At 41.8% G+C, this 16859-nt stretch overlaps 1 protein-coding gene across 1 annotated transcript; it reads right to left on the reverse strand.

Annotated features, from left to right (window-relative positions):
- Positions 1 to 1136: 1136 nt before the first annotated feature.
- On the reverse strand, positions 1137 to 16341 carry ZNF35 (zinc finger protein 35). Its single transcript, XM_047099822.1, has 4 exons — positions 15296 to 16341; positions 12368 to 12676; positions 11238 to 11382; positions 1137 to 5983 (listed from the first exon to the last, which is right to left on the reverse strand). Exons 2-4 carry the CDS (start codon positions 12557 to 12559, stop codon positions 4737 to 4739), a joined length of 1584 nt encoding a protein of 527 aa, XP_046955778.1. The 5' UTR covers positions 12560 to 12676; positions 15296 to 16341; the 3' UTR covers positions 1137 to 4736.
- Between the last annotated feature and the right edge of the window lie 518 nt (positions 16342 to 16859).

Here is a 16859-nt window from a genome sequence, read left to right on the forward strand (position 1 = left end):
CATTCAAACTAAATATGTAAATATAATCATTTTTTTCTGATTATAAAATTCTTGTTCCTTGTAGAAAACATGGAAATTAGTTAAAAAGAAAAAAAAAAGATTTTTAATCACCCATAATTTTATAATCTATATGGACCGGGTTTGAGCCTAAGCTCTGCAAGTTACTATCTGTATGGCTGTGAACAAGCCACTTAACCACTTATATCATTTTCTTATATTTCATCCAGGTAATTTATTATTTAATAGCATATGTATGTTACAATAGTATATGTAACATCAAATGAGAACTGTACTATATACATAATTATGAATCCAGGATTGTTGTTGTTTTTCACTTTAAAACACAGAGTGGATACATATCATATGCTCTTTGTACTTCTAAATGTATCCTTGCTGTAGGGGAGTCAGAGGGTTCTCAGAGATGGGACTGGAATCAATGTAAAAGAAACCTAAAGTTTGGTAAAGTAGACAGAGGTAGGGTAGGAAGTGGTAGTAATAAGCACCGGGGACAGTGTGAGCAAAGGCACACAGAAGAGCAAGCACATGCCTTCAGGTTGCAGTAAAAGGTGCATGGGAAGTGAAGAGCTTAATAAATCATGTGAAGGAATCCAGAGGTTTCTGAGGAGACATCAGAAGAGGCTCTGATAGACCTTGTCTGCCTCTGCACTCCAGGAACTAGCACCATGTTTGCCACAAAGAGAGTGAATAGTAAGTACTGTTATAATAAGAGAATGACACGTGGGAAACCAGAAATATCATGGGTTTCCAGTTGGGGTGCTGCATAATGCTGCCATCTGTTGAAGGAGGAATCCAGGAAAAGCAAGATTTAAAAAGTTGGGCAACATCGAGAGATTCTGATTTTTTTTTTTTTTTTGAGAGCATACACCAGTGGGCAAGGGGCAGAGGGAGAAAGAGAATCTTAAGCAGGCACCATGCCCAGTGCAGAGCCCCATCTCATGACTGTGATTAGTACCTGAGCCAAAATCAGGAATCAGAGGCTTAACTGACTGAGCCACCCAGGCACCCCCAACCTCATTTTTTAAAAATGTCACTGGTAATGGGGCACTTGGGTGACTCAGTTAAGTGACTGAATCTTGGATCTCAGCTCAGGTCTTAATTTCAGGGTTCAAGCCCCACGTTGGGCTCCATGCTGGGTGTAGAGCCCATTTAAAAAGAATAAAATAAAATAAGTTAAAGATAAAAGTCAATGGCAATTATGTAGTGCATTCCCAAGTGTGACTTTACACCCTAAAGGAGCCAATAACTGGCCTTAGGAAGCTTATCTGCACCCCCACAAATGAGTGCAAAACTGAATGTGCTATCTGCATTTCTCTGGAAGAGTATCTTCAACCCCATTAGATCCTCAAAGGGGCTGTGAAAGATTGAGCACAGAATGGAGCAAGTGAAGTGACAGATGTGGGAGGACAACGACCTAGGCAAGGAAGGGAGGGGACCCAGAACATAGAAGAATATTAGCCTTGCCCCAAACACCTCTTCCTGAGCCTAGAGGAATTCACGGGCAAATGTTTGAGGGACGTAGGGGTGTGCGTCTGTGTGTGTGTCTCAATGAAGAGTCTCTCACCTGTGCCCCGCAAAATACAAGATTTCATTATCACTTTTACATCACTGTGCTCCACCTGATACATAACTGTTGGTCTCATTTGAGACTTCTTGGCTCAGCTGGTCTGGCTCCTTGATAGCTCTTGGCAACTTAAGAAGCAGGGCTTCAGAGTTCCCATCCACTTCTAGAAATAACAGCAAAAGGAGAAAGGAGCTGACCTCTGGGAAAAGGAAAAGCTAAGCCAAATCTGACAATAAGGAGCAGTCCCTTGTCATTTATCAGGAACCATACAGAAAAAGGAGGGCTGTAATTTATTTTGAGGGCTGGCGTTGAACTGGAAGCAAAAGTTGTTAGTTGGGTAAGGATCTGGTCTATCTAGTAATCCATTAGGTTCCCATGATTTGTGAAGGATTGGAGGTCCTGAACGTGGGTGAAGGTTTGTGGAAACCCAGACCCTGAAATGAAATACAGTAGAAGTGTAAAAAGTCATTTTGTTGAATGAGGAATATAAAAGTATGTTATGTAAAACGTGGCTTGCTCATATAAATAAAAAGTGTGGTATATCACTTAAAATACAAACAGAGTCAGTCACAGAATCCTCACAGCCAAGGTACAGGACACCAGGACAGCCAATGTCGTTAGCATCTTGTTTTGCTGAAACCACACAGAACACTCTACACACACACATCCAGATCTTTATTCTAGGGCTTCCCCACTCCACCTTTGATCACATGTATTTGTGGCCTGCAGACTTTATTTGACTACAGTGGCCATTACCTTGGTTACACACTGGGTTCCCTCCAGAACTAAAAAAAAAATACTGGGCCCTGGGACTGGAAATTTTCTTAAGCACACTAGGTGATTTTAACATGCAGCTAAGTGAAAACCACTGTTTCACTGAGAAGTTGGGTCTGATTCACAAATCAAGCTTCACCTTTACCTTCACATCACAATCACCTGAGTAGCCTTTTCTGAATTGTCTATGAATAGCAACCTTTAGCCAGGAAATCACAATCATCCATGATGAGCATCCAATTATGAGGATGAACACACAATGTGGAACTAAAACAATTTAACTGCCCCAATGGTCATAAGTCCCAGCTGGTACCTTTCAGGAAAGTACTTTTGGTCTCTTGATAGGTCTAGATCACCAATTTATCCCAAATCATCAGACCTGCTCTCCCTATCTTCTGGGCTTCCTGATCCTGCAGAGGGAAAAACCTAAGCTTGTTCCTATTCTCAGCATGAGGTCTTATCTTTGGGTCTCTCCACTGCTAGCTAGGAGACAGGAATAGGGACTGTCAGGGTCAGTGAGGACATGAGCATTTTTGATTCTCACTTTTGAATTCTACTGACTTCTTACAGTTGTGTATGACTGACAATGCAACTGGGAAAAGAAGGTGCACATGCCTGGATAAAACACCACGGTTGAAGAGAAGGGGGAAGAGAAAATAAACAAGCTTTCCTGTTTATACATATGCTTTCTGTGCATTAAAACTGCTCTGTAAAATACAAATGAGCCAGTATGAGTCCCAATGGTGGGACTTCTACTGACAGTCACACCAGATCGCTTATCAACAGGTAGGGCACTTACGATATGCACCTGCTTGCTGAATGGGGTGAGGAGAGAGATCCAGAATTTGGGAAACTCAAATTAGTCTCAGATTTGCTGCTTACTGGTTACTCTGCCTAAGGCACATCCCCAAATCTGTCACTCAGCTTCCTCACCTGAAAATGAGACCATATACCCCTTTCTCAGGCTCTGCACAGACCCAGGTGAGGATTACAGGTGGTTAGACACACAGCATGGCAGAACAAAGAGAACCCGGATTTAAGTCCTGGATTTGAATGTAGGCTGTTATTTGCTGTTTGACCACTCTCAGATAAATGGGGCAAACAGCTCTTTCAGTGTTCTAAAGATTAAGGTAAGGATCTATGTGAAAGCATGAGAGAAGTGCTGGGAATCTTGTTTTTATACATGAAGGTGCATAATCAAATTTAAACAAAGAATTAAGTTCTATATAAATACAAGGCAATATTACATAACTACCTATTGCATAGTTTTATAAATCATCTTACTAAGAATAAAGGCTCAATGGTAACAAAGGTTCTTACCTTAGCCAGTTTCTTCATCCTTCTAAGTTTTCATATTCCAATACCTTTGAACTTCTCAAAAAAAAAAAACCAAATTAAGACCTAAGGAGTCCCATTCTTCCTCCTCCCTCTCAGAATTAGGACTCCATTAGTTCTTCTAAAGACCAGCCAGAAAGTGAGAATAACACCCAAATTGAGCTCCCTGGCTGAGCCTAAGCAGAATGAGCATAGACAACGTGGCTATGCCTCTCGGCAAGCTTTATTCTTTGACTCCTCTATCTGGGGAGTGTCACAGGCATCTTACTCCGATGGGAGTACAATGGGAGTTAGGGTCACTTAGAGTTGTTGATCTTAGCAAATGAATACAGGCCAGCACATTTGTGGCCCCAGCGTGTTGTCTCCATCAACCCTCCAGTGGTTGGCCCTGCACACTGGGAAGAAAAGACTCATCAGAGGTCCCCAGAGCTTTACTACACCAAGGTTCACGAGTCACAGATAATAAGAGAAACAGCTGTTTGCTACTTCTATCCATTTTAGGACCAGGAGACAGTTAATAGGGTGTTTTTTTGTTTAAATTACCTAAGGAATGGAAAGCTAATCAATGTTCATAGGTGAGTTGTTGGTGAATTGCTACCCCAAGTGATTTCCTTAATTAATCACTGCTTAACCCAAATACTAGAATACAAGGTTCAAAGCTCCAGAATTGCACCAGGCAGACCTATACCAACAACCTGCCTGTTGCTCAAGAAATTACCAGGCTCAAAAAACAAAATTAAGCTAAAAATACCTTTCCTCAAACAGGATCTTTATCACTTAGCTTTGCATGACCCATTTTAAAGAAAGCCACATTTCATTTCAAACAGGACTACTGAGGGCACAGTTTAAAACACAGTCCTTGCCTTTAGATGCTTTCACTTTCTTTAAGTCAGCCTCTGAAATGCTTGTCTTGTGTTCTGTGCTGCATTCTTGAAAACTGTTACTTGTAACATGGCGGGCCTCATTTTTACAAACAAAAACAGCAAAGACGTGTCCAATTAGGGGGCAGTGGATTATGATCAATGCCTGGAGTAACAAGTACTTGTCACTCAACAAGATGAGTTCTGTGGTGTCGCATGAGGTGCGAGTTAGAAATGAAAGCCGCACCACACTTGGCACACTCGTAGGGCTTCTCCCCAGTGTGGGTTCTCTGGTGCACAGTGAGACTCGACCTCTGCCGGAAGGCCTTGCCACACTCATTGCATGTGTAAGGTTTCTCCCCATTATGAATTCTCTGATGAATAAGCAGGTATGAGCTACACGTGAAGGCCTTCCCACACTCATTACACACATAAGGGAGATCTCCACTGTGAATCCTCTGATGCACAATAAGGCAAGAGAGCTGACTGAAGGCTTTTCCACACTCACTGCAATCATAAGGTTTCTCTGCAGTGTGAATTCTCTGGTGCACAATAAGGTGCGAAAAACAACTAAAGGCTTTTCCACATTCTTTACACTCATATGGCTTCTCACCAGTATGGCTTCGCTGATGCACAATAAGGTTTGCACTCTGGGTGAAGGCTTTGCCACAATCGTTACAGGCAAAGGGCTTCTCCCCAGTGTGGATCCTCTGGTGGACAATGAGGTTTGAGCTCCGAGTAAATGTTTTCCCACACTCATTACATTCATAGCATTTTTCTGTAATGTGGACTTTCTGGTGCCGAGCAAGTTGTGAGCTATAACTGAAGGCTTTCTCACATTCACTACACTTAAAGGTTTTTTCTAAGGAGTGGATTTTTTGATGTACAGTCAGATTTGAACTCTGAGTGAAGGCTTTCCCACATTTTGAACAAACATACGGCTTCTGTCCAGTGTGGATTCGCTGATGCACAACAAGGTTTGCACTCTGAATGAAGGCCTTCCCACACTCATGACATTCAAAGGGCTTCTCCCCTGTGTGGATTCGCTGATGCACTACGAGGTTTGCACTCTGACTAAAGCCTTTTCCACACACACTACATGTAAAAGGCTTCTGTCCAGGCTGGCTTTTCTGATTTTTAACAGAGCTAGAACTAAGGCTATACCTTTCCCCAGATTCCTGACATTTCTGGTTTTCCTCTACTTTGAAGCTTTCAGGTACATGACAGTCCTTCACTGTCACTTGTCTGAAATCTTTCTTTTCCCTCTTGATTCTCTGCTTCTTTAACAGGTTCCCTTTTTCACAGGCTTCTCCTAACTCAGGTTCTGGAGGATTAACTTTCTGGATTCTTCCTGGCATTATGCAGGGTTTTTCTGCTTCATCACATATCTCAGTTTTTGGAACCAGTAACTGTGGGTTCTTGGTTTCAGCACCTGAAACAATAAACAGAAAGTACAAATGTCAGCTTATTCTGGCCCATAAAAAGAACAGGATCACGAAGCGATAAACGTCAGGAAGTATGTGACTTCAGCGTATGTAAAATGGCTTCATCAAAGGAAAAGTATTCCCCCATGCATCACCTCTCCTCTGTAGGTTCTTTTGCCAGGTCTATGCCCTCTCCCACACCTAGAGCAGAATCTACTAATTCATGGTCTTTCCAGCACTTCCACTTACCTCAACTAGACATCTAATCCAGTGCCTCATGCCAGGAAAGTCATCTTCAGACATGTCTCCGGGCTGTCTTAATTGTAAGACCAGTTATGAACAACACTAGTTTCTCCCCAGGCCTTCTTAGGTAAGGTAAGGTCTTCTTACCTTAGCCAATTAGTGTGAATTTGCTTACAACCCACCAATTAATTAGGGAGAGTCCCTCCCTGGGACTGAAGATCTATGCAACTTAGATTTCTGTGTCAGAGGAAGCTAGATATCAAAGAAAGGATAAGCATGGACAGAGAGGGTCACGCTGGATGCCAAAAGGACCAGCGCAGCTAAGAGCACCCGAAACATTAAGGGTTTATGCAGCTCAGAGGTTAAGAACACGGATTCTGGAGCCAGACTGCCTGGTTTCAAATCCCTGCTCTGCCACTTACCAGCTGCAGGACTTTGGGCTGGTAACTTCTCTGTGCCTCAGTTTCCTTATCTCTAAAATAGGGACACTAACAGTATCTACCTCATAAGACCATGAGATTAACTGAGTTACTCTATGGTAATGGCTGAGAACAGCCATGGAGCATAGGAAGTGGCTCTGTGAGAGTCTGCAGTGACTCTGAGCCTGACTAGTAGTGCTGTGAGTCTAAGTGTTGGGGCCCAGGAGCAAAGATGAACCTTAGAGGAGAGGAGTTGTTATGGTGACAGATGGCAACATTAGAAGGGACTAAAGAACAATGTGAACAGTAACAGCTGAATCCTTGTATTAAACAAACAGCTTATGTCTTATGTCATATGAAAGCCTTATGTCAAGGAAAGCTGACCTTCCTAAGACTGAGTCATGGTATAGCCTGCTCCATTATGCCATTATCATGAAAACACCAAAACTTCCTGAAGTTTTAAAACTCTGACTAGTTTCTGGCTGCTCCACATTGCCTCAGAACCCTAATGGTGTCAAAAAGAAGTCCTGCAGTCAGCAACACCATAATTCTTTGTCTCCTCTCCACCCCTACCACTCTTGGTCCTGGAATGTCCATCCATGCATCCATACCTAGTGTTGGCAGAGGGAACCCTTCACAGAACTTTAAATATACCAAACTCAGAAACACCACCCAGACAAGGCACATGAAACCAGGGCAAACAGCAGTGGGAGGCAAGCCTGCAGTGGAGGGAAGTGCTCCCACTGGTGCTGTCGGCCTAGAAGTGAGCAGGAAAGCTGTGAGCTGCAGCTCATGAAGCAACTGCAGCTGGTCAATCCTGCATCTACACAACATCCCACAAGCAGAGACCAGCGCAACTCTCTAATCTATGAGATGAGTGACTGGGACAGGCACGTTGAGGTACAAAGCAACATGGGGGGGGCAGGGAAACAGTCCAGTTTGGCTGCCTGGTTAAGACAACACTAATATGACATTCCCATCACAATCATTCAGATAAGATGGGCAGTGTTGGAAAAAGGGAATGCCTGAGGGCTGCATATAGCAGAGCACTGAATGTAACAACAAATTCAGAAATGCTAGCCTTTTTCCAGTTATTTCTATTCCTACTGTTCTGATGTCTTTCTTAAATCTATTTTTCTCCCTGTAGATTTACTGCCCTTACATCATTTTCTTTTTTTCTCTTTATTTTTTTTAACTGAAATATAATGAACATAGTTTGATATATTAGTTTCAAGTGTATTAACATAGTGATTCAACAATTCCATACACAACTCAGCGCTCACCACCCTTAGTCACATTTGTCACCATATCTTTTTTCTTATTTTACTTTTTTTCCCATTACCCCTTTCCCCTACTGCCTCTTCATCTGTCCTCTCTTGGTTTTTATTTTTAAAATTTGTGTGTGAAATATTCTGATTTTTTTTTCCCCTGTATGGTTTCATGTCTTTTCTGCTCTTCTTTTGTCCATTACTTTCTTCCATGTTCTCTACTTTTCTTTCTCCCATACATCTCACCTAATCTTCCCTCCTAATGTCTCCCACTCTGCTTTTTTTCCATCTCCTTCTTCTCTCCTTTAGCACCAGCCATCACTGACACTGGGGGCCTCCCATCCCCACCAAGCATCTCTCCAACAAAAACCAAGTCTAAGAATACTTCAGTCTATGACCTCACTTCCCCTAACCTCACTCTACCCTTTTTACCATGATATTTAGAACACGAGAAAGACATGAAAGATTAAGATGGATGGGGACTACTGGACCAATTAGAATAACAGAAACAAGTCTTTATATGTACATCATGCTTTATGTCAAAATTATTACAGAAGCGGATACAACTTAGGCCTACAAGGTCTTCATGTAGTGGCTACCTGACAGTTTCATCACAGGGATAAAGTAAGAGCTAGGATCTAGGCCAATGCCCAGGGTCTAAGAAAAGGAAAGAAGGCCCATTCTGTGTACTCAAGCTCAAATCCCCTTGGGTTAATTAATTAGCCATCGGCTGAGAACCTGTACCCCTGGCTTGTTTGAGATGCTATTTTTCCTCTTTTGGATCTTGAAAGATTACTGTAATCCTAGTACAGAAATAAGTATAGAAATAAACTAAAAACATACTTGTGATCAACTAGAGCACAAAGTAATAAGTTTTGAAATCAATACTTTTCTTTCATTTTTTTTTTAATTTTTTTTTTTAACGTTTATTTATTTTTGAGACAGAGAGAGACAGAGCATGAACAGGGGAGGGTCAGAGAGAGGGAGACACAGAATCCGAAACGGGCTCCAGGCTCTGACCTGTCAGCACAGAGCCCGACGCGGGGCTCGAACTCACGGACCGTGAGATCATGACCTGAGCCGAAGTCAGACGCTTAACCGACTAAGCCACCTAGGTGCCCCTCTTTCATTTTTTTAAAAAGAAGAGTTATGAAATGCTATATAAGCCTGCCATCTTAGCTGGTGGATGTGTTCTGACATATGAAAGATAATTTACTAATTTTGTATGTCATTACAAACTCATTAGACTTACAAAAGCCATGTGCTTATCTAGGTTATAAGTGTAATATTTGTAAATCTAGCTACTTAGGTGTTTGAAATGTTTTAAAAAATTGGATATATTAAATTTGAAATTTAATACATTTTATATATTTTTAAGAAAATAGAAATAAGGAAATTTTTATATTAAAAAAATGATATGTAGGTGGAACAAATCTTTTAAAAAGTACAAAATTTTCTTTTTTTTTTTTAATTCTGAGAGAGAGAGAGAGAGAGAGAGAGAGGTGTGCACGTGAGCAGGAGAGGGGCAGAGAGAAAGGAAGAGAGAGAGGGAGAAAGAACCCCAAGGAGGCTCTGCACTGTCAGTGGAGAGCCCAGCAGGGGGCTTGAACTCATGAACCATGAGGTCACGGCCTGAGCTGACATCAAGAGTCAGACACTCAACAGACTGAGCTACCTAGGTGCCCTGTTTTAAAAAGCTTAAAAATTTAATCTGTAAAACTTGAAGCTTAACTAAACATGAATTAAAGAAAAAGTACAAATATTCTCATTTTTATAAAAAAATTTTCTAGATGTAGAAGTAAAATAAAAATGAGTTAGGTTTAAATGCTTAAAAACTTGGCTTTAAATGTATAAACTTTAATGAAGTCAATATTAGTTAATACATAGGAAACTGTAGATAAAACTCTCTCAGATATTAATAGCTCAGTAACACATCAAAGTTTCCAAAGCACATTCATGTATATTATACAATTTTGTCATCAAGATGAAACTATTCTTTCACCTGTGTAGAAGCTTAAAAAAAAAATAGTAAAATTTTAAAAAGGGCAAGACTGTGTCTCATTTAGTGTATCCCCAACACCCAACACACTACCCAGCACATAGTAAGCATGCCCCCAACAAATCCTGTATCTACTGAATCAGTACACCCAAGTTGACAGAACAGGCAATGGAGGTCCAGAGAGAAAAGACTCATTCAAGGTCACAGAGTTATCAAAAGCAGGAGAGCAGCTACACTCAGATCTCTCTCTCAATTCCTAGAGCTCATATCCCTGCTGTTACCTACAGCTATGCAAACGTCTGGCAGCACAAAGAAAGGTAAATCTTGGCTGGGAACAGGGTCTTGAGGTAAGAGGCAGAGAAGGAACAAAGTCACCATTCCTAGTATATGGGTGCCACTGCTGGAGTTCAGACATTGAATGACTGATAAAGCAAGGAAACAGGAAAGAAGGGATGATACATCAGAGAGAATGGAACAGAGAGCAGAAAGTGGGCAATAGAAGCTGCTGAGAGTTAGAGGGAAAGATTAAGGAACAGATAAGAAAATGAAAGTGGTAATTTTAACCTTCCCCACAACAGTGGTTTAAGAAAGTGAGTAACTTGGTCAGCCTGAGGAATGGGCTAGGGACCAGAGTGGGTTCAAAATATTCAGGCATAGCCCTGTACCCAGCTGACATAGAATGTGAGTGCCAGAGGGGCCTTGGCAGTCATGCAGGGATTACTTCTACAACACAGGACCCACAGCTACCATATTCTTGGCCCACAGTTACACGTCACTTTTTCATAGATAAGTTTCTTCCACTGCTTGTCAGATATATCCTGAGTCCCAGCTTAGAGAGAAAACCAGGTGATAAAACCATGAAGACCTAGCTTTGAACATCAATATGGCTGACACAACTGTTCAAAATCCTCTGGAATCTGCATAAAGATCTATAAAAACAAAACATCTCCAGGGCATTTCCTCAAAATCACCACAAAAATTGACCCTTCCTACTTTAGCTAGCTTTTCTTGCAGGCTCACTGACCTATGATAAACACAAAGCATATGAACAGGATGTGTCTCCATGTATGAATAGATAGGAAACAAATGGGATTAAAAGGTGAATTTGGAGTTTGCCTGTGTTTGTCTGGTGTCTTAAGACCGTGTGCCAAATATGGCATTTCCTGTGATAAATGCATAGGCATCTTTCACCATTCTATTATCCAGCTTTCCCTGATGGTTTCAATACCTCAATACTCTTATGTTTTTCAAGCTGGGAGACAAGACCACCAGTCTCTGAATGGATTCTGAGAAACCCCAATGGTCAGATTCTGAATCAGGGGTTGAACCTTACCTAGAGAGGTCATGTTCCCATGTGTCTCCAGTATCTCACTCTTGGCCAGAGTCCCTGATAATGAGCAGGTGCCAAGGGCTGAGGCAGGAGGTGCCTCCTGTGTTGCTTTCAGGACTACAGCCATGTTCCAGAACATGTTTGGATCCTAGAGACAAGTAAGCACAGGTGGATTTCTGAGAAAATTGTCAATGGCAAGCAGTATGATTAGTTTTAAAGATGAGAACATAAAAGTACCTATTCCTGGACACCATAAAAGATTTTTTTTTTTACATTTTTTAAACTTTTTTTTTTTTTTAATAAAACAACAAAAACAGAAAATAAAGGCAGTCTTCTCTGATCCCCAAGGTGAGTTAGGCAGAGAATCAAGCCTGTGACTTTCTTCTCTATCTCTTTGATTTCACTTCACTGGCCACTCTGGCATCCAAGCCTGGCTTGCTAGTGGGTGCCTGACAAAAGAGCAACACATGGGGAGATGTTCCAGGGTAGAGTTTTTTGAGGTCTAAAGACCAAAGAAGCAAGGTTATGATCTTTGGGGAACCTCAGCTCATCTGGCTAGTGATAGTAAGGAATGTTTCTGAAAACATCAAAGGCCACTGTAGAGTGTATAGCCCCACTACTCAAAGTGTGATCCATAGACCACTATCATCTGGGAGCTTGTGACAAGTGTAGAATCTTAACCCAGACCTCCTGAATCAGAATCTGCATTTTAACAAGACCTCCTGGTGATTCCTATGCATATTAAAATTTGAGAAGCATATGTTAGAGCTATCAAACCTTGACTAGAGTCACCTGAAGAGGGTTTTGTTTTTTGTTTTTTTAAATCTCAGATGTCTGGGTCCCAGACCAAGATTCTCCTTTAACTGGAATCGAGTATGGCATGAGCATCACGATTTTATAAAAAGCTCCCCAGGTAATTCTGTGCAGCAAAATTTGAGAACCACTGATTTACAGAAAGCATTAATGTCCCATCAGTCAGAAGAGACTGTTTCTATTACATACCGAAGGACAACAGACTTGAGCCCTACCCTGAAAATAATACTCCAGGTGGAAGCAGAGGAACATAGTTCCCTCTGAAACTACTTGAGGTGTTCAGGTCTCTCTTTCCTCCCTCCTCCAAGACTATTATTTACCTTTTCCTCCTGTTCTGATATGACAAGGCCTGTCTGGGGACTTTCCCCAGGAGCCCAGACTTTGATGTTCTCCGAGTGCACTTGTTGGCTAGATGCCTGACCTAGGAAGTTTTCTTCCTCTTCCTCCTCCTTTTTCACTGTCACTGAGCCCCAGGGGGCTAAGGCCATGGCCTCTCTCAGTTCTGCAGTCATCGTCTCTGCTCAGGAGGGGAACTCTTATAGCTGGGGGCTGCCCAGCAGAGGTCAAGCCCCATCTAATCTTTAAGTTTCTTCTTGAGTTTCTTCTCAGGGCCAGGATGATACTGTCTACTGAAAACCAGAAAACACTGTTAGCATCAAGGAGAGGTGTGCCTGGATGCCATTAAGCCTACTGTTGCCCAGTGCCTACACAGTAGCCACAGCAGCAAGAGTCTGCTCTGCTCTTCCCCCATAGGGTAGAAAGGGTTCAACGGCAAACATGTAATTTGTTCCCATCATAATCACATTACAAACAGCTTTATTTAATGTTTACTGATTTTCCCCTGATTATAGAGTTAACGTATTTTTATTATAAAACTTGAAAAATACAGAAAATAACGAAAAAAAATCAACCCTACTCCACCTCCGAAAAGGTAACCACTGTATAGCACAGAATTTAAGACACTTCTTTTAAGGGGAAACCTTCAACCACACTAACAATTATGACTTAATAAACTTCTTGTTTTTAACTATGGGCATGTATATATTTTCACAATTATCGCCATGGGTTTTTTTTTTTTTTAAGTAGGCTTCACACCCAATGCAGAACCCAATGCAGGGCTTGAACTCATGACCTGACCTGAGATCAAAAGCGGGACGCTTAACTGACTGGACCAACCAGGCACCCCACCATCATTGTTTTGTTGTTTTTCTTAAGAAGGACTATTACAACACAAAGAACTTTTTTAATTGCCAAAGATACACAAAAGCATGAACTAAAGAAACTCAAGAAAAAGTTTGACAGTCTAGACACCAACATTTAGAGATAGATGGTCACCTCTGGGTGATGTAATTACAGATAGTTTTGAGATTCTTGTTTGATGTTTACTTTTTCCATTTTTTCCAAATGTCTTGTATTACTCTTAAGATTTAAAAAAAAAAAGATGTTTTGGGACACCTGGGTGGCTCAGTCGGTTGAGCATCCAACTTCAGCTTGGGTCATGATCTTGTGGTTCATGAGTTTGAGCCCCGTGTTGGGCTGTGCTGACAGCTCAGAACCTGAAGCCTGCTTCAGATCTTGCCTCCCTTTCTCTCCACGCCCCCCCCTCCCCGCCGCTCACACTCTCTCTCAAAAATAAATAAAAACATTTAAAAAAAAAAAAAAAAGACGTTTTATGTTGCCAGTCTTCATACTTATCACTTTTAGTAGGTATGCAATAACCTACTGGTGTTAATTCTATTGTTCTCATCCAAAAAGAGTCAAGAAAGAGAAAAATACATAGAATCAAATATATGCCCTACATATACACACGCACACGGTAGTTATCAGTGGTTTCTCTGCATTTCCAGATATGCACACCTTTACACATACTGCTTATTTTCCCAAAACAGAAATTAGAACACATTTGTACATTTTTCAGCAACTTGCATTTTGTTTTTTGAACTCAATGTCTTTATTTCACATAGTATTCCACAGTGTTAGACCTTTCAATATATGTACATACAGAGTTACTTCATTCTGGCATAGCATTCTAAATATAACTTCCTTGGGGCGCCTGGGTGGCGCAGTCGGTTAAGCGTCCGACTTCAGCCAGGTCACGATCTCGCGGTCCGTGAGTTCGAGCCCCGAATCAGGCTCTGGGCTGATGGCTCAGAGCCTGGAGCCTGTTTCCGATTCTGTGTCTCCCTCTCTCTCTGCCCCTCCCCCGTTCATGCTCTGTCTCTCTCTGTCCCAAAAATAAAATAAACATTGAAAAAAAAATTTTTTTTTAAAAAATAAGTAAATAAATATAACTTCCTTGACCAATACTATTTATAAGCCATTACTTTGGTAAAAGGAATTCTGATCGTTTCCAATTTATTTTCTTCATAATTAATGTTAAATTTTTTTCTGTGCAAATAGCCTTTTCTTCTGCTGAATTATTCCTTTAGAATTGAGGGATACTAGTTCAAGCATTGACATATAGCGCTAAACTGCTTTCTAAAAGGACCACATCAAATCACACCACCACCAACTTAACCATACCCCTTTATCACACCCAAGCCAGCGGTCTTTGCTGAACATGTGAGAAAAACAATCTTACTAGTTTAGTTTATTACGAATAGATTAAAATTTGTCTATTCCCCTTCAGATGTTTTACTGGGGGGGGGGATGCCAAATTTTACTAAGTCTCCTTTTGCTACTATTGAAGTGATCACATACTTTCTCCTATGTCAACTTATTAGCAATGTAGTGTGCACAATTTCCTGAATAACGCAATAGTACTTTCACTCCTGTAACAAATCTCGATCTGGATGATTATTTTTCCTATGACTAGCTGAATTCCACCAGGCGGAAAGGCCCTTAACATTCATTTCACCTGTGTATAAGCAAGACCGCCTACTGTGAGTATTCTTACCGGCCTGCTGACCAAACTCAAATCCGCCTCCAGCCCCACACAGCAGAGTCCCTTATCAAGGGATTCCCTTTCAGTGTCCTTTCCCTCTTTCCCAACGTGGCAACCTACCTCCCCCACCTCCATACCGTAAGCCCTATTCCCGGAGTAAGCCTGGCCCCTGGGGCTGTCCGTGTCCAAGCTCCCCCAGGCCAGACCCCCGGTAGGCTGCAGCCGTGTTCCCGAAGTAGAGGGACGCGGAGCCCACCGGGGATAGACAGGCCTAGGCCCCAAGGGAAGGTCGCGGCGGTGCGCCCCTCTAATGGCCCCTTCCGCGCCTGCAAGGTCCGTGCCCAATCCCGCCGACCCCACTCACCGAGCACCGCGGAAAGGCCGGGCCAGAGCTCGCGGGCTCTGCAGCAGAACATACGCTAGATCATGCGCCCCGCGCCTACCGGTGCGAGAACAATGACCGGACAGGAAGTGCCTGGAGACGGGCTTCCGGCTTCCCAAGTCCCCAGGCCGGCCTCTCTAGGAATGTCGGAGGTGCTATCTTCTCGATAGGTGTCCAATATCGCTGCGGACCAGGGATGGGAATAAAAGTGCGTAGGAGGGTGCAGGCGGACTGTGGCCCTAAAGCCTCAGGAAAGGAGACATCCCCTGGCTCGGCAGTGGTTGGGCGAGGCGTGTACGCAGGAGCCTGAAGCTACAAAGCATTCGTCTGTAGAACGCCCTGATAATTTTGCCCCAAACGTTTTATTTTGAAAATATCAACAGTACAGAAAAGTTTAAAGAATGGTACAGTGAGTACCTGTATCCTCCATCTGGACTCAACACTTGCCTCCGTTTGCCTGATCTCTCTGTGTATACTGGAAAAAAATTCTTTGAAAGTTGTAAACATCAAAACACTTCATTCCAAATACTTCAATATGCATTCTTTCATAATATTCTCCAAACGTTATACCACCATTACATAATGGTAAGAAAATTAACAATTCCCTAATATCATCTAATATCCAATCATATTAAAGTCTCCCAACCACCCTAAAATATATATTTCATAATTTTGTTCTTCCAAATCAGTTTCACGCAGTGCATTTGGTCATGGTTTTTTAGGGTCTTGTTTTACCTTTCATTTTGAGTTCAATTCACAGCAAGTTGGAAAAATAATACCCTTCCCCCAGTTTCCCTCAACAAGTACAACTTACATAAGTAGTTTAGTATAAAAATCAGGAAATTGACACTTGTACATTGTGTATACTTCTACTTTTTATCACGTGTATATTTGTGTAACCACTACCACAATCAAGATATACTCTTTCAACACCACAAAGACCTTCCTAAGTGTTACCCTTCCCTCTCCCTGCTGTCCCTTCCCACCATCCCCAACCTCTGGCAACCACTAATCTTTCATCTCTATATAGTTTTGTCATTTTAGATTATATAAATAGAATCATACAGAATACCTTTTGAGATTGGATTTTTTTTCACTCAGCATAATTTTGAGATTCACTTGTCATTGCAGCATTAGGTCATCCCATCTTATTGTAGAGTAATAAGTATTCATGGTATAGATATAATACTGTTTTAGCCACTTGTTGAGGCTATTTGGGTTAGTTACAGATGTTGACTATTACAAATAAAACTGCTATGAAGTTGTATACATGTTTTTCTGAACATAAGTTTTCATTTCTCAGGGATAAATGCTCAGGAGTACAAATACTGGGTTATATCGTAAATGCATGTTTGGGTTTTTAAGAAACTGCCAAACGGGGTGCTGAGCATCTGACTCTTGACTGACTCAGGTCATGATCTCAGGATGATGGGATTGAGCCCCGCATCAGGCTCTACACTGAGCATGAAGCCTGCTTAAGATTCTCTCTGTCTCTCTCTCTCTCTCTCTCTCTCTGTCTCTCCCCACCCCCCCAACCTCTCCCCCA

This window comes from Lynx rufus, unplaced genomic scaffold (genome assembly GCF_022079265.1).
Source record: "Lynx rufus isolate CCGP_SWC_20201006 ecotype Redwood Valley unplaced genomic scaffold, mLynRuf1.p SCAF_5, whole genome shotgun sequence".
Classification (NCBI taxonomy): Eukaryota; Metazoa; Chordata; class Mammalia; order Carnivora; family Felidae; genus Lynx; species Lynx rufus.

Excerpts from the sequence above, each read along its gene's own strand:
- ZNF35 (XM_047099822.1), bottom strand. The coding sequence starts at position 12,559 with ATGACTGCAGAACTGAGAGAGGCCATGGCCTTAGCCCCCTGGGGCTCA. Across the intron at positions 11,383-12,367 it reads TATCAGAACAGGAGGAAAAG|GATCCAAACATGTTCTGGAA; the intron begins GTAAATAATAGT and ends ACTTGTCTCTAG. Across the intron at positions 5,984-11,237 it reads TGGGAACATGACCTCTCTAG|GTGCTGAAACCAAGAACCCA; the intron begins GTAAGGTTCAAC and ends TTATTGTTTCAG.